The 25772-nt window shown below is 34.7% G+C and overlaps 1 protein-coding gene across 2 annotated transcripts in view; it reads left to right on the top strand.

Moving 5' to 3' along the window:
* The first annotated feature begins 344 nt into the window (after positions 1–344).
* Positions 345–25772, top strand: part of ADAD1 (adenosine deaminase domain containing 1) — a 52356-nt gene continuing 26928 nt past the window's right edge. Inside the window, exons 1-9 of one of the 2 annotated variants that reach the window (XM_041759813.1) lie at positions 345–516; positions 1485–1673; positions 3948–4115; positions 7171–7239; positions 11648–11773; positions 16379–16502; positions 18612–18782; positions 20062–20291; positions 24802–25039. In XM_041759813.1, the coding sequence (XP_041615747.1) occupies positions 345–516; positions 1485–1673; positions 3948–4115; positions 7171–7239; positions 11648–11773; positions 16379–16502; positions 18612–18782; positions 20062–20291; positions 24802–25039 (1487 nt within the window). The remainder of the gene's footprint in view (positions 517–1484; positions 1674–3947; positions 4116–7170; positions 7240–11647; positions 11774–16378; positions 16503–18611; positions 18783–20061; positions 20292–24801; positions 25040–25772) is intronic. The other variant, XM_041759814.1, reaches the window with a different exon arrangement.

A 25772-nucleotide genomic window follows, 5' to 3' on the forward strand; every position in this document is an offset into this window, starting at 1 on the left:
GTTTTTGGTTTTTTTCCTCTTTTTCCCCTGAACCCCCCCCCCCCCTCAGTGGATGTAGGGGCTCTCCCTGCCGACCGCGTTGACCCTCCTTTACCCTTTGTAGCGCAGCTTTGGAAGGTGCGTAGGAGGGACGAGCCCCTGCCTGTTGAGACTCTAGTCAGAAAACAGTCGTGGCAGCAGTTACGGAGATTTCGTTTTAGGTCGTGTGTGTTTAAGCCATTTAGGGGAATCTATATTTTTAATTTCGGAATATTTTTATCTAGTTCTTTGTTTTTTTTTTTTTTTTTGTTTTTGTCTTGTGTGTGTGTGTGTGTGTGTGCGCTGCCGACTTTGTAGGTGAGAAAATGTCTGGCAACAACGACTGGTTCCAGAGTTCCCGGGTCCCCAGCTTCGCTCAGATGCTGAAGAAGAACTTGCCAGTTCAGCCCTCAGCCCAGACGGTAACTACGCCCACAGGATATTCTTCAGAAAGCCACAGCCTGTCGAATATGGCTTCCAAGGTTACGCAAGTGACGGGTACGACTTCTTTTTCGTTTGCAATAACTATTACTTCAGTTATTTTAGGATTCTGGGATGGCCAAGGAGGACTCTTGAGCTTCCAATTTAAATGTTGCCTAGATCTATATCCCATCTACCAGTACCAGTGGCTGTTTCCCATCTGGAACTCCAGTTTGGACACTGTGAATGGCCCGTAGAAACCCTCCTTGGGGCTCAGTTACTCTTTATTAACTGTTCACCCGCTTCAAGCATGTCTTGCCTTTTTTTTTTTTTTTTTTTAAGATTTTTTAAAATTTATTTTTTCATGAGAGACAGAGAAAAAGAGGCAGAAAGAGAAGCAGGCTCCATGCAGGGAGCCCTGGGCTGAAGGCGGCGCTAAACCGGTGAGCCACCGGGGCTACCCTGTCTTGCCTTTTTGAGGTGAGGTTGTGTTAGCCCCTTCAGGGCAGGGACAGGACTTCCGCCGGTTTCTATTACACGTATCGCTTAGCTAATTACAAAGCAGGGACTAACACTTGAATTTAACATGAAAAGTGATGTAAAATAGTGAATAGGATACAGAATGATCTTAGTCCTGGGTCTGTGCCTTTAGTCCAGGCCTTAGTGACATAATGTGTGTGTGGGGGGGAGAAGGCTTTGAGAGCCTTGACATCATTAAAAAAAAAACAAGGCTTTGAAGACCTTGACATTATTAAAATTCTGTGATTCTTTGACAATGATAGCACTTATTTGCAAAAATGGTTTTAGTACGCCAAAAAGGTTTATGCATCAACAGGTTACACTCCTCAGCTGTGTCAAAATTTTTTAATAGACACTTACTTGTAATGAACACATACACCTAGATGTATCAGGGATAATCTTCCACTTTAGAAGAGGATTTAGTAAAAAAAAAAAAAAAAAAAAAAAAAAAAAAAAAAGAGGATTTAGTGTTTTTGATTTTTTTTTTTAATTTTACTAAACTGACAACTGTAAATATTTATTTTTAGGTAATTATCCAGAGCCATTGCTTTCCAAAGGTCTTTCATCTATTTCAAATCCTGTCCTTCCTCCAAAAAAAATACCTAAAGAGTTCATAATGAAATACAAACGTGGAGAGATAAATCCTGTGTCAGCTTTGCACCAGTTTGCACAAATGCAGCGGGTTCACCTTGACCTTAAGGAAACAGTAACAACAGGCAAGTGCACAGTTGTATCTGGTTATTACAGTACTGGAAGACATTTTCCTTTTAAAAGCAGAGCATATAAATAGTACTGAATTTAATTATTTTCTGTATTCACGTTTGTGTATGGCTGGTTGAACTGAAATCCCATTAGCCACATGGGTTATTTTCAGGTGTAAATAGTTGTAGACTAAACACACTTTTGAAGAGTTGTTAAATATTTGAACTATGATTAGTTAGAAGGATTTTGTGATATTGATACCTAACACAATTATGGTCTAATTTAGCTTCTGAAATTCAGGGTTTAGAGGTGAAAATAGCACTTACATGAGCTACTCCATCTGTAGACTTGTCTGTGACTATTTTCTCCATTCTCTTTTAAACTACACCCTCCCCCCCCCCAACCTGTGGAAGTCTATATAGTACAGCTTCTGATCTCTTTTCCTTATGACCCATGATTAGAAAGAACTTTATAGAAAAAAAAAAAAAGAAAGAACGTTATAGGAAAGTGGAGGGTTAAGAGAATAAGTGTTCTTGATAGACATGGACGGGGTAAAAGTATGAGACTCAAAGAAACACAATCCTTCATGTACAATTATGTGTATGTGTGTCTTTGTATATATACAAGACATCAAGTAGTTTTTAAAATTTTCTCTTACCGATGCTAACTTTTGCCAGTACAGTCTCAAGGCATCTTTGCTAAAGAATTTTAAATTTTTTGAGATTTTTAGCTAGGATTGTCATAGGTCGAATTTCCAGGCCGTGATTTTGGACGAAATGACAGTAAACAGGTGACAGAAATAAAATTTTAATATAGAAGGTGGAGTTTTCTTAGGTCAGATCACTGTTGGTTGGATTATTTCATGGTCAGTACTGTGGACTTAATTTTTGTGTCACTAGTTTTCTAGTGACACAAATATTCTTTTCAGACTATTATTAGAAAATGTAAACTATTGGTCATGGTAAGAAAAAAATGTGTAAGGGCAAATCTTTATTCATCTGAGCAGAAGCTACTCAAAAACACAATCATTGATTAGTAATGATATTCACTTTGTGTGCATAGTACTAGTTGGATAATCTGAATCAGGTTTAGTGATGGGACAAGAGTATCAGTATTTTAACAACTCTACAGGTGATTTAGGTGTATCCTAAAGTTTGAAAACATGCAGTATGATGGGATGAACTTAAAGACTCAGCACTCTGATGCAGAGTACTTAATTAACAAATTGGATGTGTGCTGTCTCACAAAGTAAAATCATCTGGGCCACTAATTAAATATACAAAATATTCTTAGGTTTTGTAAATTTGGATTAGAACCTAGGTGATCAATAAGGAAGGAACTTGGGAAACTGAAGTCCTAGATAGAGGAAAGCAGTTTACTCAGATGCAGTCAGGAGTTGCTTGTAAAACATTGATGTACATCTCAGTCGAAGTTAGTGTAATATTTGAAAATGATGACAAGGCTTATGTGGAGTGACATTGTACCTAGCCATCCATAACCAGAGTAGAGTCTTAAATTAACAAGGCTTTTTAAAGTCTAAATAACAAGTAAAACTTGAACTGAAAAAATCTTTGCCTTATAAATACAGATGATTCCATTTCATTTTTCATTAGGCAAATATGAAAACTAGGTAAAAGTAATTGTGTATAGGTAATCCTAGGAATTTTGGATGGCTGGACATTCCTTTTAAATCTTTAGCATATCTTCTGTATTATTTATGTTTTGGTTTTCTTTGTGGATTCTCTCCCCTCCACTTGCCCTCAAGGGTATGGTTGCGTGAATTGCTTACCATAACACCCTGGTAAGTTCACAAGATTTCTGCAAAGGGATCACTTTTATTCTGGAACTTACTAAGAATATCAGAGCACTCAGAAGGTGGGAGAAATTCAGCTTTATTGGTATTGAATTTCAAAAGAAGAGCGATGTTGCCAGAGGCTCCACATTTTTTACCTCTCATTGGTAATTTGGTAGATATTTGGATGCTTATTATTGCCAGGTTTCATTAAACAAGACACTGTTTCCATGTACAATCTGTACTTTAAAGTTTTCCCTACTGTTCATGCCGAATATGGAGCTAATCTGGCTGCTCTATAGGTTCCTCAGAACTAATTTAGGGGCTCATCCAGCTTTATGTTTAACTTGCATTAGCTCTAAAAAACCAAACACAAAACTGATAGGTCAGGATGATTTTTCACAATTTTTGTAGTGGGTTATTTTTCTATATAAAAATGTCATTTGTAAGTTCATACTGTGAATTATGTAGCATTCATTCCGACTTATTTTTAAAGGTAATGTTATGGGACCTTATTTTGCTTTTTGTGCTGTGGTCGATGGTATTCAATATAAGACTGGACTGGGACAAAATAAAAAGGAGTCTAGATCGAATGCAGCAAAATTAGCTCTTGATGAGCTTCTACAATTGGATGAACCTGAACCAAGAATTTTAGAAACATCAGGTAATTACTCTTAATTATAAAGTATTTGTAAAATTTGTGTTTTTCCAGAAGGAGTCACCTGAAGGATTTGTTAATGAAGAGTTACTTGGCAACTACAGGATAGAGCTAGCAGAACTTATTTCCTTCCATTGCTATCTGATTGCTGCGACATACTAAATACTAGTTAAAATGCTCTTGTATAGGGTATTAAAAGTATACTTATGGTCAGAGTCCTGAGTAATGCATGGAATTGTTGAACACTATATTGTGCACCTGAAGTTAATGTATATTCATCATACTGGAATTAAAAATAAAAATAGCAAAGTGAAAAATAAAAAGATTTTATATAAAAGAAAAATGCTCTTGTATTTTTCAGCATTATAAGCTATAAATATGTTGGCTGAATTGTCTGATAATTTGTCAGATTCTCAGTAGCTTCATATCTAGAAACTTGATTTTTTTTCTGTGATTTATTGGATTCTTACTCTCTTAATATTGTGCATTTAATGCTTAGAGTTTTTAAATACAATTTTTGTGAAGTTGGTCTATATTAAGTTCATGGCAGTTACCATTCTATTTTCTGTCTGTATGAATTTGACTACTGTAGGTACCTCACATGGAATCCTGTAGTATTTGTTTTTTCATGGCTTGCTTTTTTTCCACTTAAAATGTCCTTACAGTCCAATCTACATTGTAGCATATGTCAGAATTTCCTTCCTTTTTAATGCTGTGTGTATATACCAACCACATTTTGTTTATCCACTGGTGGATACTTGGGTTGCTTCAACTTTTGGCTATTGTGAATAATGCTGTTATGAACGTAGGTGTACTGATACCTCTGTGACATTCTAGTTTCAGTTCTTTGGGTTTTATACCTAGAAGTGGAATTGCTGGATCATATGGTAATTTTTTTTTTTTTAAAGAACTGCCATATTCTCCATATTGACTACACCATTTTACATTCCTACCTACAGTGCACAAGGATTCCGGTTTTTCCACGTCCTCACCAATACTTGTTATTTGCTGTGTTTTGTTTATATGTGCATCCCATTGGGGTTTGATTTGCATTTTCCTAATGATTAATAATGGTGAGCATTTTCTCATGTGCCATTTGTATATTTTCTTAAGAGAAATGTCAGAATTTTTCCCATTTCTGAAAGGATTTGTTGGGTTTTAAGAGTCTTCTATACAGTAGTTTCCTCTCTATTCACGGTTTCACTTTGCCTGGCTTCAGTTACCTGTGGTCAGCTGTGGTCTGGAAGCAGATGGTCTTCCTTCTGACATATCAGAAGGTCATTAGTAGCCTAACACTATGTCACAATACCTATGTCATTCATTTCACTTCATCACATTTTATCTCACATTATTACAAGAAGGGTGAATACAGTAAGATATTTTGAGAGAGACTATATTCACATAATTTTATTCCAGTATATGTATTATTTATGTTATTCTATTAATCTTTTACTGTGCCTAATTTAAAAATTAAACTTTATCATAAGGATGTATATGGTATATAAAGGGTTTGATATTATCTGTGATGTGACTAATCCCTTCAAAAGAAGGGAGGACTAATGTATATTCTGGATATCAATCACTTATCAGATATGTGATTTGCAAATATTTCTCCCTTTTTGTGATTTGCATTTTTACTCTGTTCATAGTGGTTTTTGATTCACAAAAGTAATTTTGATAAAGTCCCAACTTTTTTTTTTCTTGTACTTTTAGTGCCCTATTCAGGGACTGTTGACAAATCCAGTGTCTTCATCAAGCTTTTCTCCTGTTTTCTTCTAAAAGTTTCACCCTTAATGTTTGGATCTTCAAAGCATATTGAGTTAATTTTTGTATATAGTGTTAGGTAGGGGGTCCATCTTCAATCTTTTGCATGTGGATACCCAGTTTTTCCAGCATCATTTATTGAAAAGACTGCCCTTTTCCCCTTTTGAATGATACTGGCCCCCTTGTCAAGAATCATTTGACAAATATGTGAGAATTTATTTCTGGGTTCTCGGTTCCATTGGTCTATGTGTCTGTATGCCATTACTCTAATGTTTTGATTTAATGTCACTTTGTATTAAGTTTTGAAATCGGGAAGTGTGAGTCCTCCAACTTTGTTCTTTTTCAAGATTATTTTGCCTGTTTGTATATGGTGCAGGCCAACGTGTGCAGTCACATTTTCTTTGTTGAAATTATTTGTGCTTAATAAACAAGGTTTAATATTTTTGGTTTTCATTCTACCTGAACCCAACTCTGAGTAAATGGAAAAAAAAAAATCCATCTTTTTCTGAGTTTTTAAAGTTCTATTTTTCTATAGTCCAGAATGTATGTGTCTAATTATAGTTATCCTTTGCCTAATTAATGTGAACCGCAACTAACATTGCTAGTCTTTCCTTACTAATTTTGATATATTAAGTCAGTATTTCATCTTACTCAAAATTAAGTCCGGAGTAGTAGTTTTTTTGCTTCCTTTGTTTTTATGAATGATTCTCAGGAGATACTAATTACTTTAGTTGAACTTTTGCTCCTGGAACCTCTTCATTTAAACTTTTCTGATCTTTTTATTTGTTTCTTTGGTTTAGTGTCATGTTCTTTTATTGTTTTCCTCAGTTCCCTAACTCGGGATCCAAATCGGAAAGCCATTGCAAAGAATGGGACTACAAGCTTTGAAAACTCTGAATGTAGTATCCCGCTAGGAAAAATGATAACTTTTACTTATTAAATTTTAATAAGATATTAATTTTAAGTTTTTTACATAGTATTACTATAAATAGAAAATTGTTCATGAGCATCTGAAACAAGGTTCATTTTAAATACTTTTAGGATTTGTGGCATCTGTGATAATGCAAAGTATATAACAGCATAAGATTAGGAAATCCAGAACTGTGTGTGTATAATTTCAACATAGGAAAGACCTTTATCAAGGATGAGCTATGGATATTTGATGGCTTGGAGTTGGCAGAACTATACAGAAAAAAAGTCATTCTCAGACTGCTATTTATTAAGAATAGTAAGGTAGGTATCTGCTCTTTGGAACATTGATGTTTTATGTTTCTTTATGTTTTTGTTTTATTTACAGGTCCTCCTCCTATCCCTGCAGAACCTGTTGTTTCACCTGAACCAGCATATGTCTCAAAAGTACATTATGGTAGGAAAGTCCCTTATGATCTTTTTTAGTAACCCAATAAAGAATTATAATTAAACATGTATTAAAATATGCTTAGATATGAAAATATATACTAGTATTTTATTATTCAAACCTGTAACACTTCTACAAAGAGGAGACTTTTATATTGTGCTAAAAAAGAGAAATAAGGAATGGAAGAAGAAAGGTTGAAGAAAATTTGAAGAAATGACTTTTTTTCTATAAGGAAGTGGTTCATCAATTTCATATAGCTGCTCTTTTGAGAATGCGTTGGTAGGCTTGTCATTAATGAAAACCAGTGGCTTTCTGATGCTTAATGGTTGGGGTTTTTATTTTAAATAATTATTTACTTTTTTTTTTTTACTTTATTTTTTCATGAGAGACACACAGAGAGGCAGAGACACAGACAGAGGAAGAAGCAGGCCCCACGCAAGAAGCCCAACGTGGGACTCGATCCCGGGTCTCCAGGATCATGCCCTGGGCCTAAGGCAGATGCTCAACCACTGAGCCACCCAGGCATCCAATAATTGTTTACTTTTAATGGCAGTTATTTGTCACTCAAGCTCAAGAAAACTGCAATTGCAGTTACTAGTTGTATGACCTACAATCAGCTACTTCTCTATGCACCTTAATTTTTTCATTTATAAAATGGCTATAACAGTAATTACCTCAAAGGGTACTTATGAGAATTTAATGAATTCATTCGTGTAGAATACTTAAATCAGTGCTAGTAGATACTTCCTAAATAGTAACTTTTTTTTTTACAACATTTTGTCATATTCGACATTGTATGGTAGTAGTTGTATACTTTTCATATCAGATCATAATTCTCTGAAAGTCAGGAAATTATTTCTACATTGCCTACACAATAGTTAATACTACAGACTTTAAAGTTTAGAGTATTTACAGAATTAAAATGAAAAATACCCTTCTCTTCTAGGTCTAAAGATGAGGGTTTAAAAAACAGGAGGACCTGTAAATACATAAACATGAAACATCAATGTTCCAATTTATGCCTATTCAGACTTGGGTTGTCCATTGTCAGTCACTCTTTTTTTTCCCTCCATTATCATTCTAAAACAGAAAACGTGTGCTTTTGTGAACTTGTTTGGAGTAAAAGAACAAACAGACCAGGGAAATAGACATATTCAAATGACAAAATCCATCAAAGTTCAATACAGTAATTTAATCTAACAATCATAAGAATTGGTGAAAAGAAGGGAAGTGAGGGTTGAATCCAGCAACAATCATCCCTTAATATGGGGACAGGGCTCTAGTGTGTCATTTCAGCCTCTGGGCAATTTTAATTAATGGCAGGACAGAATCTCTGGTCAGTAACTGACAATATAGATTAATATACCCTGAGAAAACAGACCAATCTGTGAGGAAGGAAGAACACATAGTTAACAGTGTGTTTAAAAAAATACATGATTAGAGTCAGGTTTTAGTAGGCTCAGACACGAGTCAAGTTGTCATAAAAGGGAGAGCAAACTCATCCTTCAAGCTAATGGGTAAACACAGGAGTTGGATGTTATTGCCTTTGGGAAAAAAAAAAAGATTTTAGACCCACAGTAATTTCCAGGACAGATCCTATTTGGCCAATTAGAGAGAGTATTGGTATTACACAGACTGTCTGCTTTGCCCTGTTTCTCACTGGACCATATTTCATGAAAAATAATATTTTGGGGCACCTGGGTGGCTTAGTTGGTTAAGCGTCTGCCTTTGGCTCAGGTCATGATCTCAGAGTCCTGGGATTGAGTCCCAATCTGGGCCCCCTGCTCAGCAAGGAGTCTGCTTCTCCCTCTGCCCTTCCCACCACCCATTCCCTCCCTCCCTCCCTCCTTCCCTCCCTCCTTCCCTCCCTCCCTCCCTCCCTCCCCCCCCTCCCTCCCTCTCTCTCTCATAAATTAAAAATAAAATCTTTAAAAAATGATATTTTGAGGTGACTGGGTAGCTCAGTTAGTTAAGCATCCAACTCTTGATTTAGGCTCAAGTTATCTCTGGGTTGTGAGGTGGAGCTCCACACTGGACTCCACACCAAGTATGGAGCCTGCTTAAGCTTCTCTCCCTTTGCACTTCCTGCCCTGTCTGCAATAAATAAATACAAATTTTTAAAGTGGTATTTTGGCTCTGAGGATACGTTCAGGTGACACGATACTAAAGATCACTTGAAATTAGCTACTTAAAACCGAAGAAATGGTGTTAAATGGCATTATGTATGTCATGTTTTTATCTCATCCTTCATTTTCAGCAACTTGGGAGAACATTTTGTTTCCTCAATAGCCAGGACAAATGTATAAGGGAAATGGTATTGCATTTGATTTTTATTCTTTACGTGCATGGTAATAAGAGACACGTTTAGTAGCTAAGACTTGGTTATATTCACAGTATTATTTCCTTCAACACTGAATTAAGATCAAGAGGTATACTTAAGAGGTATACTTATATGTTGTTAAGTCCCAAATGTTCTTTATGATATTTAGGTGCAACCTTTTAAAGTGTAGCAGAACATTTTTTTGCCCATCCACAATTCTTATTCTGTCAGTACTAATTGCAGTGTGTTTTTCTACTCCATAACACAAAATACACGCTAACTATATATGACATGATTAAACAAATTATAGTACATTCATTCTGTGGACCCACAGAAAGGATGAGGTAGTCCCTGAGTGATGTCTGAGACCAGGTAAATGCAAAAGGTGCATTTCAGAATGTTCCAGTTTTTGGTTTTTTGAGTGACATATGTTTATATTTACAGATTCTAAAAGTTTCTATTAGAAAGTGGTAATATTATCTGCATTTGGTAAAAAGTTAAATTTAGGGCAGCCTGGGTGGCTCACAGGTTTAATGCTGCCTTCAGCCCAGGGTGTGGTCCTGGAGACCCAGGATCGAGTCCCACATCGGGCTCCCTGCATGGAGCCTGCTTCTCCCTCTGCCTGTGTCTCCGCCTCTCTCTTTCACCGTGTCTCTCATGAGTTAATAAATAAAATCTTAAAAAAATAAATAAATAAATAAAATCTTTAAAAAAATAAATAAGATAAAAATTAAACTTAAAAATATTTTTATTTATATATTTTTTATTATTTTTTTCTTCTGTATCATGAATTTTTGGTGATAAGCAGAGCCAAGTTGCTGAGTAGTTCTCATTACGTTTTTATTGTGTAAGGACCAAAAACTAATTCATACACCACACATGGATAGTTTTGTTGATAACAGTTTTGGTGAAATATATGCTAGCATGCAATTGTAATAATTTACATCTCCACATTATATGCTTTGTGATGAGATAAAAGAATATAGCCCTTCATTTTTTCCGGAGCTTCATTTTGTGATTGATTTTGTGATTGTTCGCATTCTTCGTGATAATGTGAATTTGTTTTTGCCAATAAGAGAGCATTAACAATAGTAACAGAAAAATTAAAGTTTAACAAATATAAACAAAGCATGTAAATGGCCTAACTGAAATGTGTTGTGTCCCATTAGTAGGATGTTAGTTGAGAATGCTAATATCATACTTTTATTATTTGTGTGCTTTTTTAACGTAATGATTATTGAGCAGGTAAAAAGAATTTCTGTGAAAATAATTCATTTCTTATGTAATGCATGACAGCAAAGTTGTTTCATTGCTTTTTGTCCTCTAAAAATGTGAAACGGACTGCAAACCACTTGGTAGACTGCTTAGCAATCATCATGAAACATCAGGAGCTATTGGTGATTTGCAGCTAATCTTGGAGAAACACTGTATTGGATTCTGCAACCTCTCATTCTCTAGAACGGTGATTCTTCAGTAGGGGTACACAAAACAAATGGCCAAGGCCCTACCCCAGAACCTTAATTTTAATAAGCTCTGTAATTTTTTTTTTAATCCACAGGTAACTTTTTATTATAATCTTGATTATCAACTGTTTTCTAGTAATCCTAATTACTTAAAATTATCTTTATCCCCTTGCAAAGTGCAGGACTTCTTCAGTGGGAACATGGAACTGTATCAAGGGTCTAAGTGCTTAGTGCTTTGCAGTGGTTCTCAGCGGGGCGAGTACTAAGGGGAATGTATTTTAATTGTCACAGTGTTGAGGGAAGACTACTGGCATTTGGTGAGATGTTAGTTGGCAGTGTGGGACAATCCTATTAAATGACTTGTGTCTTGTATAATTTTTAAATACTTCATCAAATATAGATCAGTAACTAATATGAAGTATTAATCTTTTTACAATTAATTTTCCATAAAGCTCAGTAACATGTCTTTTTTAGAATTGAATGTTTTAAAGTATCAATCAGTGGCATAAATTATAATTTGTTCACATATGTAAATTACAAACTCAATTGTAAGGTTATAATAGGAATAATAGAGGCCTCTGGGAGAAAGCACTGTGTTCTTCAAATCATATTCCATTTGATTTTTTTTTTCCAGAAGGGAGACATATTCAGTATGCAAAGATATCACAAATTGTTAAAGAAACATTTAATAAACTAATTTCTAATCATTCCGAATATCTGAAATGTAGCAATTCATTGGCTGCTTTTATAATTGAAAGAGGTAAGTCCAGATATTTGGGATGTGTTGGTTTATGGAAAAAGTGTTAAATAACCTCATCATTTGAACCATATATAGTAGTATTTTGACTCTTTGGTCCTTTTTACAATGGTGTTGCATTGATTTGAAGTGGCCTTTTCTAGTGGATGTGGATCATTAAATACAAAGGCTCTCAATGTTACAGTATACTGACCAGAAGCCAATAGAGAACTGCAGAAAAGTAAAATGCCTAACATTTTAAACTAACTCTGTTGGAACTACTACTAACTTGAAATCTAATTTTCCATTGTAATAAACATTGAGAAGGACCCCATAAAAATGAACACATTTTCAAATACGAAAATATTATAATACGAAAAATCATGAGCTTCTGTTTTTTTCTTGTGGATATTATGATACGATTCTAACTACATTTTATCTTTTATTTACCCTTTAGTGTTCTAGGTTAATAATTTAATAAAAGTATTTGAATTTTATGGTCATCTTGGAGTAAGATGTTGTAGATGATATAAAACAATTGAGATTTGGTCTATTTTTTTTTTTTAAGATTTTACTTATTTATTCATGAGAGACACATAGGGAGAGGCAGACACAGGCAGAGGAAGAAGCAGGCTCCACACAGGGAGCCCGAAGGGGGTATTGATTCCCGGGGCCTCCAGAATCATGCCGTGAGCCAAAGGCAGGTGCTAAATCACCGAGCCACCCAGGGATCCCCAGATTTGGTCTATTCTTAAGGAGTTTTTATAATTTAGGGAGAGAATATTTATACACACATATATACACACACTGTTGAAAGTCTAAGTTGATAACAGTTATTTTCTGTAATCCAAAAATGCATGAAAATTAATAGATTGTAGAGAGACAATAAGGTTGAAATCTTTGGGACATGAAACTAAGGGTTAATAAGGCTTGGATAAATAGAAGAAAAGACATTCTTTTTTTTTTTTTTTTTTTTTTTTTTTTTTTTTTTTTAATTTTTATTTATTTATGATAGGAACACAGTGAGAGAGAGAGGCAGAGACACAGGCAGAGGGAGAAGCAGGCTCCATGCACCGGGAGCCTGACATGGGATTCGATCCCGGATCTCCAGGATCGCGCCCTGGGCCAAAGGCAGGCGCCAAACCGCTGCGCCACCCAGGGATCCCAGAAAAGACATTCTTGAAGAGAGAAAGGCATAAGGGAAGAAAGTGGGAGTGAGAAAACTTTATGGAACAATGAGAGAAATTTATTACTAGTGCAGAAAAGTGTGTACATATGTATGTGTATGTGTGTGCGTAATACAAAATATAGTTAGGTTGATAAGATGTTACCAGATTATGGAGTCCTTTAAAATCCAGTCAAAAGTTGGATTTCATGAAATAGAAAGTGGTGAAAGATTTTTGGTTAGGGATTGATACTGTACTCTAATTGTTGGATACAGCATGAGAAAGTGACTTTGGGCATGTTATATATTTAACATCTCTCTGCTACAGTTTTCTTCTAATTTCTGAAAAATAGAAGTAATAACTTCTACTTCATGGAGTACTAGGATTAGATGTGATAATATAAATTATTTCGCACAGTACTTGGCATTTAGGAAAAGCTTAAATTACATTTGTAATGATTAAAATAAGTTGATGTTTAAGCAATAATTGCCAACAGTTTTTTAAAAATACTACAAGGATTGGTCCTAAATTAGAGTATCGTAACTTAGATTATTGTAATGGAGCTGCTTACATTAGAGTTGAGAAAGATATGAACAGGAAAAGAATATATTATTTTTTAGAAATTGATGTGATTATATGAAAGTGACAATGACAGATGAAATGAAATAAGACCTAGCATTTCAAGTTTACATAGTAGAATGATCATTGTTCCCATAGACACAGGAATCTGGAAGCTGATGTGAAGTTGTATGAATAGCATGGATGAGAGTAATAAATCTGGTTTTAGTGATACAATTGTAAATCTAGGGTGCCGAGACACTGAGTAAAATTAAGTACACGTTCCTGGAATAAGTGACTTGATCAATGCATACTTAAAATGTATTAGAAGCCTCAAGTGGATATTCCTCACTGCCCAGCCAACCAGTGTCTAGCAGGGTTGATCACACATGCCCTGAAATGTCTGCTTCATACTTTGCTTTGTCCTCAAATATCCCAGATCCTCTTTTCTATCCCTGCTTTTAACTAATGGCCATGTGTCATTTTTTTTAAATTTATTTATTCATGAGAGACAGAGAGAGAGAGGCAGAGACACAGGCAGAGAGAGAAACAGGCTCCATCCCGGGAGCCCGACGTGGGACTTGATCCAGGGTCTCCAAGATCACACCCTGGGCTGAAGGCGGCGCCGAACCGCTGAGCCACCCAGCTGCCTCATGTGTCATAATTTTTTATTGTGTCTGTAAGAAACTATCAAATCCAAACTTCCTTTTGTTCTTTACCATCAAATCTATGTAATTTCTTGCATTTGAGCTCATCTTCTCTGCTGTGAGTAGAGGAAGGATCTTTCCTTTGATAGCTGATCCCTTCACTTAAATATTGGTTCCATTCCCTCTTTCAACTTGATGAATCCCTTCTTTTTGTTATTGCCTTTTACTGCATTATGAAACTAGTATCTCCCTGAAACATGACAGGTCCTGTTACAGAGTTTAAATAGAAACTGAGTTTCTATTTATAACTCAGAACTTTACATCACCATTCCAGAACTTAGTGACACTATATAATTTGCTTTTACCACCACCATCCGCTTACTGAAGCAGCTACATTTGTGATGATGGAACTTCTTATTTTTCCCATCTAATTCTATTTCCCCTCTAGCTTTCTCCATCTCAGTAATTGGCATTTTCCCAGTTGTTCAAGCAGGCTAAAAAGCTGATTTCTTTCCCTAATAACCTAATAACAGTTTATGTCTAAGTTTTGTTATGTCCCCAAACACTACATCAGATCTGATTATTCTTTTCCAACCACTCTTCATTACTCAAGTCTTAAGTTATTATGTCTTCAGCTTCTTGGACCCTAAATATCCATGTAAAGGAATGATCTTAAAATGTAACACAATATGGTTTTCAGTTTCTTACCCTCAGCTTCACCATACATAGCTCTTGAGTAAAATCCACAGACTCCTTAGCATGATTTATGATGACTCTCTGACCTCATCTGATGCCATTTCCATACCTCTTTACTGGAGCAGCTATACTGGTCTCCCTGCCCAGGGTCCACAGAAGCTTGCTGTTTTGACTGCAATGCCCCTTACCTCACACCTCATGTTGAAACTTAAATTTCCATTTCATAGAGATTCTGCAGCTAGTTTGCATGAGGTAATTTTTTACCTCGCCCTTCATTATTTTTTACATTGGCCCCTTTAAAGCACATGTCATACTTTGTGGTTTGTTTAGTCTTTTTCTGTCTTTATTAGAAGCTTCATGGGGGCATGTCTTGCTCAACTTTTTATTCCTAGCATATCCTTTTTAGTTCTTCAGTTTTTGTTGAATTAGTGAAAGTCCTTTTAGGTATTTGCAAAGGTGAAACCGTTTTATTTAAGATTTATTTATATTAAAGAGAGTGTGTGAGTATATGAGCGGGCAGAAAAGAGAGAGTCTCTAGCAGTCTCCCTGCTGAGCATGGAGCCTAGCCTGACTGAGGGTTCTGTCGCACAGAGCTCAATCTCAGGACTCTGAGATCATGACTTGAGCCAAAATCAAGAGTCAGACACAACTGATTGAGCCCCCCAGGCACCCCTGAAACTGAACTTTATTTGAAAGTCTAAGACTAGAGATTTTCTGAAATAATCAATATGAAGTAAAAGAAAACGCAAGATGTTCAGAGGAGAATATTCTAGAGAAAAAAGAGCAATGAGCTTAGTGACTACACTATAGAAAGGCCTTAGAGTTAGGATGTGAAAGAAAAAAGGATTATGTAATCTGAGCATAGAGTTTCAAGAAATCTCAAATAAGGTACAGAAAAAAAAATGGAGAAGAACTGTTAGAAAAAGAATAAGGTGCTTGTTTCTTTAAAACAGTTTCAGGGGTGCCAGGGTGGCTGAGTTGGTTAAGTGTCTGCCTTTGGCTCAAGTCATGATCTCAGGATCCTGGAATCAAGTCCCTGGTTGGGGTCCCAGCTCAGTGGGACGACTACTTCTTCCTCTTCCTTTCCTCCTCCTCATGTGGACACGCTCTCAAATAATCTTTAAAACAGTTTCAGTAGAACAGAGAAACTATGATTTGCAGAGTTTGAGTGGATTAAGAAAAAAATAGGAAAAAAATAGTCATTAAATAACTTTAAGGCAGAAGTAGAATGGCAAATGAATTCTCTAGTAAGCCAAACACATCTAGATGTAGAAGAAATAGATGTGTAGTTGAAAACTAAGAATATCTGATAATTCTGTTGATGGTGGTAAAATTTTAGATGAACTATCATAAAATATCTGCCTTTTTAGGAATATTATTGAACTATTAAAAAATGTTCCCAGAAGACCCTCAAACTCTTATTTAAAACTGGGATTTTCCATTTTTTTGGTCAATATATTTTAGTAACTTTAAAATGGTAAGGTAGAATATAGAGAATGGTAAGAGGTTGAATATAGAGAAGAGGCCAGAATAACCTGTTACTGTTAACCTTTTCCTTTCAGCTGGACAGCATGAAGTTGTAGCTATAGGCACAGGTGAATACAATTACAGCCAGTGCATTAAGCCAAATGGAAGAGTGTTGCACGACACTCATGCTGTCGTTACAGCCAGAAGGTCTCTCCTTAGGTAAGGTAACATATATTTAATGCCACCAAATATTAATTCTTTCAGCCCAAAGTAACCACATATCAGTGTCTTTATTTACAAATGGCATTTTACTGATCATTGAGTCTTGGATATGACAGTCTCTGATTATTTCTATGTCATTTTTTTAAAAACTTTACAATAAAAGCAGTGTCTTAATTTGTAGATTTTAGTGGCCTTTCTTATCAAGACTTTATGAACTCAGTTTTAAGAGTCCTACAACTTTTTTCATAATATACCATCTTTATTACTGATCAAAGTAACTGCGTATATAGCTTTAGATCTGGACCAAGTAGACTTGGTGTAATATTCACCCCCAAATTAGCCACATTTAAAAACATCATTAGAAGCCAGTAAGTTTGCATTCATGATGTCTATGCAGAGTTTATAGCAGAATGTAGATAATGGTATTCTTTTTATTAAATTGAGATATAGTTGACATATGATGTTAAACATGTTAGTATGCAGCAGTCACCATGCTCCGCATCATGGTAAATGTAGTTACCATCTGTAACTGTACAATATTATTGACTCTGTTCCATTTGCTATACTTTTCATCCTCCTGACTTTTTCTTTTTTAAATATTTTATTCATAGAGGCAGAGACATAGGCAGAAGGAGAAGCAGGCTCCCTGCAGGAAGCCCAGTGTGGGACTCGATCCCGGTACTCCAGGATCACGCCCTGAGCCAAAGGCAGAGGCTCAACTGCGAGCCACCCAGGCATCCCTGTTTTTTGTTTTTGTTTTTGTTTTTATAACTATAAGTTTGTGCAGAAACTGGCAGAAAAGGCTGAGATGAGCATACCTGTTTCTTAAATTCATTGGTAGTCACTCTGCTCTTTACAAAAGGCGTGAATAGCAGGTAGAGAAGCTAGGAATGAGAAAGAGAAATAGAATGAGAACGAAAGTGAAAATAGCAGAAAGAGAAGCCAGGAATGTTACTCCTTAAAAGTCCTCATGAAAAGTGAAGAATTTGTTACTTTTTCCAGTATCTACCAGATTTTGGTTCTGTTAAGCCATTGAGTTTACTTTTTTTTTTTTTTTTGAGTTTACTTTCTATAAAACTTTTTAATGGAAATTTTCAAACAGTAAGAATAGGATAATGAATTCTATCATTCAGTTTATTAGCATTCTGATACCAATATCTGTGATCATATCCAGTTATCAGCATATTTAGTTATAGCATTCTGTTCTTTTTTTTTTTTTTTTGTAGCATTCTGTTCTTATTTAATCTTTGCATCGTCACTTTTTGTTGGTATTTTCAATGGTAGAGTATTTTAAAACAAATTTAGACATAATTTTGTCTGAAAAACTTAAGTACATGTTTCTATAAGGAACGAATCCTATAATCTTAAAGGGAAAATTTTGGGGAAATTAATGCAACTCATTGTTCTCTAATCTTCGTTGGTGCTTATTGAATTATTTGACCTTTTTAAAATTACTTCTTTTATTTCTTCCCATGCTTGGCCCTATTATATGCTTGTGCTGAGTCTTTAAAATTATTTCTGATGAAAGGACTAAAATGTTTTTAATAAGTAAAATAGTATTTGTCCCCTGATTGATTTGTATTAGTTTCTCAGGAAATTTGTTCCACTTCTTACTGTGACTTATGATTTTCATCGTATTGTTTTTGCAATTCTTTGTTTTTGTCTTCAAAACCACTATGAAGCAGGAACCACAGTGGTTGGTTGTTTTGTCAGGGAAGGGAAAAAGAAGCAAGGAGAATTTTTACACTTCACGTAGGAGGCTGAGAGCAGAACTGAGAAAAAGAGAGGAACCAATAGAGAAATGGGTCATTAGCTGGATGACTATGACTGTTTAGGACTCAAATGTGAAATGAGTGGAGTAGTAGTCAAGGAATGGTGCTTTTAGGCCGGTCACATGTCAGACTGGGCTACAGTTGAGGACTTCTTACAGGATTTAACTCTTCTCTAAATAAGGCAAAAGTTATTTTAGGAATTCTTAATTTCCAAACTTTCCTTTGGAGAAATAGCCTTTCAATGAGGGACATTGTTCACGACACACATGAATATGATGCTTAAAATAAATTACTGTAAAATTTTATTACTTAATAAAGTTATAACTTTTTTTAGGTACTTTTATAGACAACTTCTACTCTTCTACAGCAAAAATCCTGCTATGATGGAAAAGTCAATATTTTGTACAGAACCAGCTTCTAATCTACTGACTCTGAAACAGAATATCAACATTTATCTCTATATGAACCAGTTGCCTAAAGGGTCAGCTCAGATTAAGTCACAATTGTAAGTATTATAGAAGTTGTTTTTAAAAGCAGTTAGAATGGCTAGATGATATATTCTAAGTCCCTAGAACAGCACTAGAACAAGTAAACTCATACCTATTCGTATTCTCCCTCTGACTTGAGGTGTTATTTGTGGCCTCTAGCAGGGGCCTCTCCTCCACTCTGTCTGATCTGTTACTACTACTACTAAAATTATTCCACATACTTCTGTGCTGTTGAAAATTTTCTTCTTTCGAGTTTTAAGACTTCATAAATGTTAGGAAAGCCTGGTTTTATGTATTCTCACATACTAATACTGGAGTTAATGGAGTTTTTCTGAGTCTGTAGCTAAAACTTTATTATCTTGATGAATGAGTAGCATCAGCATGACGCTTAAAACAGCACAGACAAGCACAAAGGAGAAAAGCAAGTCTACCTAGAGATAACCATGGTTAATATTTTTTTTAGAAATTCTTCCAGTTATACCTTTGAAAACAAGTGCAAGGACTGTTCCTGGAGAGAAGATTCAGGACAAATGATTTTACATTTTTTTTAACATATTTTACTGGAGATTAATCTTGAACACAAATTGTCAGGCTTTTTTTTTTTTTCTTCATTCTCTTGTAAATTTTTTTAAATTTTTAAAAAAATTTCAGAGAAAGAAAATGACTTAACTGTGGAAGGAATAAAACTTAAGTTTTCATTTGATTTTAAGGGACATAAAGGCAGTAAAAAGAATTTATCTTTGCCTAGAAGCTCTAAATATGGTTAATTTCTGTTTGGTATTAATCTTAAGGAATGGCAAGTTAAACATGTTTGAAAACAATTCTTAAGTACATATAGATTTTACTTTGTCCACTTGTTTAAATTGTTTTAATGTTTATTTAAATTCCAGTTGACATACCGTGTAATATTAGTTTCAGGTGTACAATATAGTGATTTAACACTTCTGTATGATCCTAGTGCTCATCACAAGTGCACTTCTAAATCCTAATCACCTTCTTTTTAACCCATCCCCCCACCCACCTCCCCTCTGGTAACCTTCAGTTTGTTCTTTGTAATTGAGAGTCTGTTTCTTGGTTTGCCCTCCCTCTCTTTTTCCCTTTAGCTCATTTGTTTTGTTTCTTAAATCTCACATATGGCTGAAATCATATATTTGTCTTTCTCTGACTTTCACTTAGTATGCTAAGTGCATGTCATTGCAAATGGCAAGATTTTGTTCTTTTTTATGGCTTAGTAATACCCCATTTTGTATACTTTGTTTTGTAAAAGAAAAAAAAAAAAACCTTTCCTTTTTCTAGGCGTCTTAATCCACATTCTATATCTGCATTTGAAGCCAATGAAGAACTGAGTCTCCATGTGGCTGTTGAAGGCAAAATTTATCTCACTGTCTACTGTCCTGCAGATGTTGTTAATAGAGTAAGCAGTATGTCCTCAAGTGACAAATTGACAAGATGGGAAGTGCTTGGTGTACAGGGAGCATTGCTGAGTCACTTTATACAGCCAGTTTACATCAGCAGTATACTTGTTGGTAAGTGGGATTTCAGTACCTCTTGGCCTCTTTTCATTAAGTAAATATATCAATATAAAATCATATTTTGCATTCATGATCCTTTATTTAAGGTAAACCACATTCATTGTTGAGCTTTTTATTTCACGGTAACTTGTAATCATACTTGGTATTTTTCATGAATAGATAATATAGTTCATACTTTTCTGCATCTTGCTTTTTTCATTTAATGTATTTTGGAAATATTTCCATGTCAAGTATGTAAGAATTTCCTAACTATTTCTCACTGTATGGGACGTCTTTGTATAAAGGTATCATAATTTATTTAAGCACTTACAGGTTGAAGGAACTTTAGATTATTTCTAATATTTTTTTACAGCTACCAAAATGCATAGTGAATGACTTTTTTATATTTGTTATTTGCACTTGTAAGTCTGTCTCTAAGATGAATTCCTAGAAATAGAATGGCAGGTAAAGATGTATGCATTTGCAATTTTGAAAAATGTTACTAAGTTACCCCCCAAATCACATTCCCACTGGTAATATATGACAGTGCCAGTTCTTCTTACCCTCAAAAGTAGTTACTTTTCTACATCTTCTTTTTCCAAATATGAATTCTTGTGGATAATAGTTTCTTAGATTTAATTTGGTTACAAAAGTTCTTTGCCATATTTCCTTTTAGGTCTGATACTCTCTCAGATACTTAAATTTTTCTCGGTCTCCTTTAAGAAAGGCTTTTTCTTCTTGAATGTCTATTAGGTCTGTAAGAATTGTCTATGCTTTCACTAGAATCATAGCTTTCTTTGATGAAGATGTAAAATTAGTCGCTTATATGATATAATTCCATGCTATATTTAGTTTCTTAAAAGGATGGATGGTTATAGATTTTTGTAGAATTACTTCGTAAAAGCTAGTGGTTTGGGACAGGAGCTTAAAAATTAAATCTCTTGTCATTTTGAGTTTCATCTTGCACCTAGCAATGGGGAACATCAGGTAGCAATAAAAACATTCTATAAGACTTTGTAAAATTATTTCTGTTCTCCTTCTTGGCATCTTTGTGGAACACACCTAAAGCTAATTTGCATTCTGCCTGGTATAACCTAAATGATTTTTAATCTGTTTAAGTTGTTTATTAAAAAAATGCAGAATTTTGAACATCTTGAGATCCTTATTCTGCCTGGGGAAGGGGGTAGGAGTTTTGAGGCAGAGGGATACACATTTTAGAAGCACCACTAGGTGATTTGGATACAATTATGTGAATGGCTCTTTGAGAAACACTCATTTAAAATTTCTTTAAACTAAAAGAGATTTGGAGAGCTAAAAGAATCTTCAGAGTTCACTGAATTTTATTAGTAGGCTAGTACAGCTTCTTGCTTAGTATATAAACTCTTTTTATGCCATTCCTGATAGAATATCATCTAACCTCAGTTTAAGAGCATCCAATAATGTGGGTTGTAGGATTTAAAGTCAGTCTATTAAACAGCTCCAATTGTTTTTTTTTTTAATTCCTCCTCATTTAGAATTGAAATTTGCTTCCCTTTAATTCTGTACTGACAACATAAGTGAGGGTAATGACCTCATCTTGTTCTGTTGTATATCTTATGAAATCTTTTACAGTTCTTTAATTGTTAAAAACCTAAATTACTAGATCAGTTACCAATGTGTAGAGTATTACATTTTAAGACTTCTTTAACTTTTCAAAAAGTTTAGAGAAGCAAATTTTATGCTGTATATGTTCATAGATGTTCATTTTATCACTTTATGGCAGTATTCTTTTTTAGGAAAAAAGTCTTAGGCTTGCATTAAAAAGACATTTATTATTATTTGAATAGAAAATAATCCACAATGGGGTGCCTTGGTAGCATGTTGGGTTAAGCGTCTGACTTGTGATTCTGGCTCAGGTCATGATCTCAGGATTGTGGGATCACCAGCATGGGGCGCTATCCTCAGCATAGAATCTGCTTGAGATTCTTGCCCTCTCCCTCTACGCTTCCCTCTGCTCATGCATGTGCACGCTTTCTCTCTCAAAATCTTTAGGGGGAAAAAAAAAGGAAAATAATCCAGAGCAATATGGAAGAAAATTCAGTTTGCCTAAGTACTTAAAAACAGCTGGATTTATATTACTTTTCAAGCTTTTTAAGGTATATCTTGCAAATTAGGTATTCTGTTATGGTAAGATCATCTGTCTAAATATTTCAAGAGTGTTTATCCAGAGGTATTTCCATCTAGGAGTTCTTTTCATACACAGATTTGAATTGTACATTTGGAGTGTAAAGCATACCAATTGCTAATTCCCTCCTAATGAAAAAATCTGTTTTAAACATAGTTCATGGACTTCTAAGAAACATTTGATAATGTTAGAGATTCTGTTATTCATTCCCCCCCTTTTTTTTTTAAATCTCAGTAAGAGGTTCAAATGTAGTTAAATACTTGCCCCATAGCATTCAGTTTGCCTGTTGGCAGAGTCTGGACTCAAAATCAGTTTTATAACTTCTCCTACTGCTGCTTTTTGTATTAAGTTGAACTCTGATAGCTTTTTTTGAGCATAGCCAGTGACAAGAATCTCACTGCTATGGCTGTTAAACTTGACCATCTTGAAGGCAGATCCTTTGCCACACTCATCTTGGTCCAATTTGTGCTGGAGGTGTTGGTCAGTAAATGTTTCATGAATAAATGGTTTGAATCAGCATGTTTTTTTGTTTTTGTTTTCGAAAGTGCTTTTATTTTTCTACTTAAAACTAACTCTGGAATACAGGAAAAATGTTATTCTTGTTGCTTTTATTCCCACCCAGGAAGCTTTAAAATAATATGAAATGGCATAGGTATTAATATTCCCAATCCTTAAAGATTCTAATGTGCACCCAGGATTGATCATTTCTGCTCTCTGATAATGTTTTATATTCCTTTTTTGTCAGGTTTTTATTGAACCATCTATATGGTTTTTTTTTCATTTACTATATGTTAGGTGTTGTGCACTGTTGCATCATTCTCAAAGGTACTATTCATGTAATGAAATGCAGAGTGAGCATTATGAATACAAAGGCAAGATGCTTCTTGCCTTATGTCTTCTACTCACACATTTGTGTTTCACAGGAACATGATTTGTTTTCTCCAGTTCTATGATAAGCGGGTGGTGGTGTTAAAATGTAATGCCCCAGACTAATTATGTTCCAGATGTGGTAGGGCCAGTACATAGTTCTTTAATGTTTGATTCTTTGATTTATGTACTTTATTCTTATTCATGCAGCCTTTTTAAGAGCTGTTTCCACAACCATTTCTGTGGGTTTATATTACACTTATGGTAGATTAATCTCCTGAGAATCTTTGTGTATAAAAAGCTGTCCAGTCACGTCTGCTGTGGTCTTTGATTAGATTTAGTTTTTGACTTACCTTTGAGTTTCATGTTATTTTAGATAACTTTAGATAAATCAAATTTTCCCTACTATATGACACATTATTAGATCTGTATTTTTCCGGGAACAAGATTTAGCCTCTGTATATAACCAAAACCATACTTCATATTTAGTTAATAGTTAAAGCATACATATGTAAAGGGGAACAGTAAAATTTCTAATATTAATATGCTTCTTTTCTATAAAATTATTGTTTTTATATTAAAACATTTTTAAATAAATCAATTTGGCATGTAAGGAATCTTAAATGGAATTTGACTTGCAGGGCTCTTTTTCCCCCCACATATGTCTTTGTATTTTAGGCACAAACAGTGCCATTATCTCATTACAGTATGTCTTTGGGATGCTACAATAGAGAGGATGTGATAGATACCTACAATGGAATATTACTCAGCCATAAAAAAGAATGAAATTTTGCCATTTGCAACAGCATGGATAGATCCAGAGGGTATAATGCTAAGTGAAATAAGTCAGAGAAAGACACATACCATACGATTTCACTTGTGTGGATTTTTTTTTTTTAATGCAGCTCACAATTTTATACTGTACTAATGACATTACATCTTTTTGAGCTTTCTCTCAATAGTTATTTTAACTGGTTTTGTTATTAGCAAAAATTATAATCAGGAATAGACATTATTTAAATGATTTTGTGTTGTGAAACTGAAGCATTGTCCTCCTGGAAGAGGTGTAATTTGTGGCCCTTAGATATGGAAAAATAGCTTAATCTCACCAACTATTTCTCAGCCATGCTTATCCTTCTATATTATGTGCTGGTTTCATGCTGTAATCTAAGGAATCAAGACAGGATGAGCCAGTTCTGTTGGGCAGAATCTTATAAACAGTACTATATTTTTGAGAGGACATTTCTGGCTCTTCATTTTTATTCACTGGAATGTCAATTTGTTATTTTCTGTAGATTCTATTTTGAATGGAAATTATGACCATTGTTACCTTGTCCTGATACTGGTAAAGAATTTAGAAGTAGTTGGTAAGAGAGAGGTGGGAAAGGAAAGATATTATTGCAAGATAAATGATAACATTAGACTATTCCCCCCCCCTTTTTTTTTTTGGTCTATTGATATTGAACTTCTCAGTGTTTTGTTTTTACTTTCTAGGTGATGGGAATTGCAGTGATACTAGAGGTTTAGAAATTGCTGTAAAGCAACGTGTTGATGATGCACTTACTTCAAAACTTCCAATGTTTTACTTGGTCAACAGACCTCATGTTAGTTTAGTACCTTCTGCATATCCACTGCAAACAAACTTGGAATATAAATCCTTGAGTCTGAATTGGGCACAGGGGGACATTTCTTTGGAGATTGTGGATGGCCTGAGTGGAAAGATCACTGAAAGGTTAGCATTACTAATTTCTTTTAAAACCACGTATTTAAGCAGGGCACTTGTGAGCAATGAGTGTTGTTTGTAAGTGTTGAATCAGTAAATTGTATACCTGAAACTAATATTACAATGTGTTAACTAACTGGAATTTAAATAAAAAAACTAAACAAATCATAAGGAAGAGAAAATACAATACTGTACTGGATTTATCAGAAAAAACTCTACATATGAGTGGAACTGTGCAGTTTAAACCTGTGTTGTTCAAGTGTCAACTGTATTTAGAAAGGGCCCGCACAAGTATAAGGGGCCCAGAAGTTAAGCTTTACAGTAAATCTACCTTGGTCTATACTATAATATAAACAAAACAAATCGCTTAAAAAATATTAAGCAAAAATACATTTTAATAGAACTTTTAAAATTATTATTTCTTAGATGCAGTTTTTAAAATTCTGAACAATAATAATAGTTATTGAGTATGACAATTTTGCAGGCATTGTACTAATTAAAAAAAAATCATTGTTTTTCTGATGAGAAGACAGAGCTGGAAAAGTTTTATAACTTAAGTTACATAGTAAGTTGAATGGAGCCAGCATTGAAAATCAGTCTCCAGAACCTATAATTTTCTGAGTATCATTTCATGATTATAATTAGCAAAAGAATCCTATAATGTATTTGTTTTAAAAATTCATTTTCTCGAGGGGAGGGGCAAGATGGCGGAAGAGTAGGGTCTCCAAGTCACCTGTCCTCA

This window comes from Vulpes lagopus, chromosome 6, assembly GCF_018345385.1.
Source record: "Vulpes lagopus strain Blue_001 chromosome 6, ASM1834538v1, whole genome shotgun sequence".
In the NCBI taxonomy this organism is placed as follows: Eukaryota; Metazoa; Chordata; class Mammalia; order Carnivora; family Canidae; genus Vulpes; species Vulpes lagopus.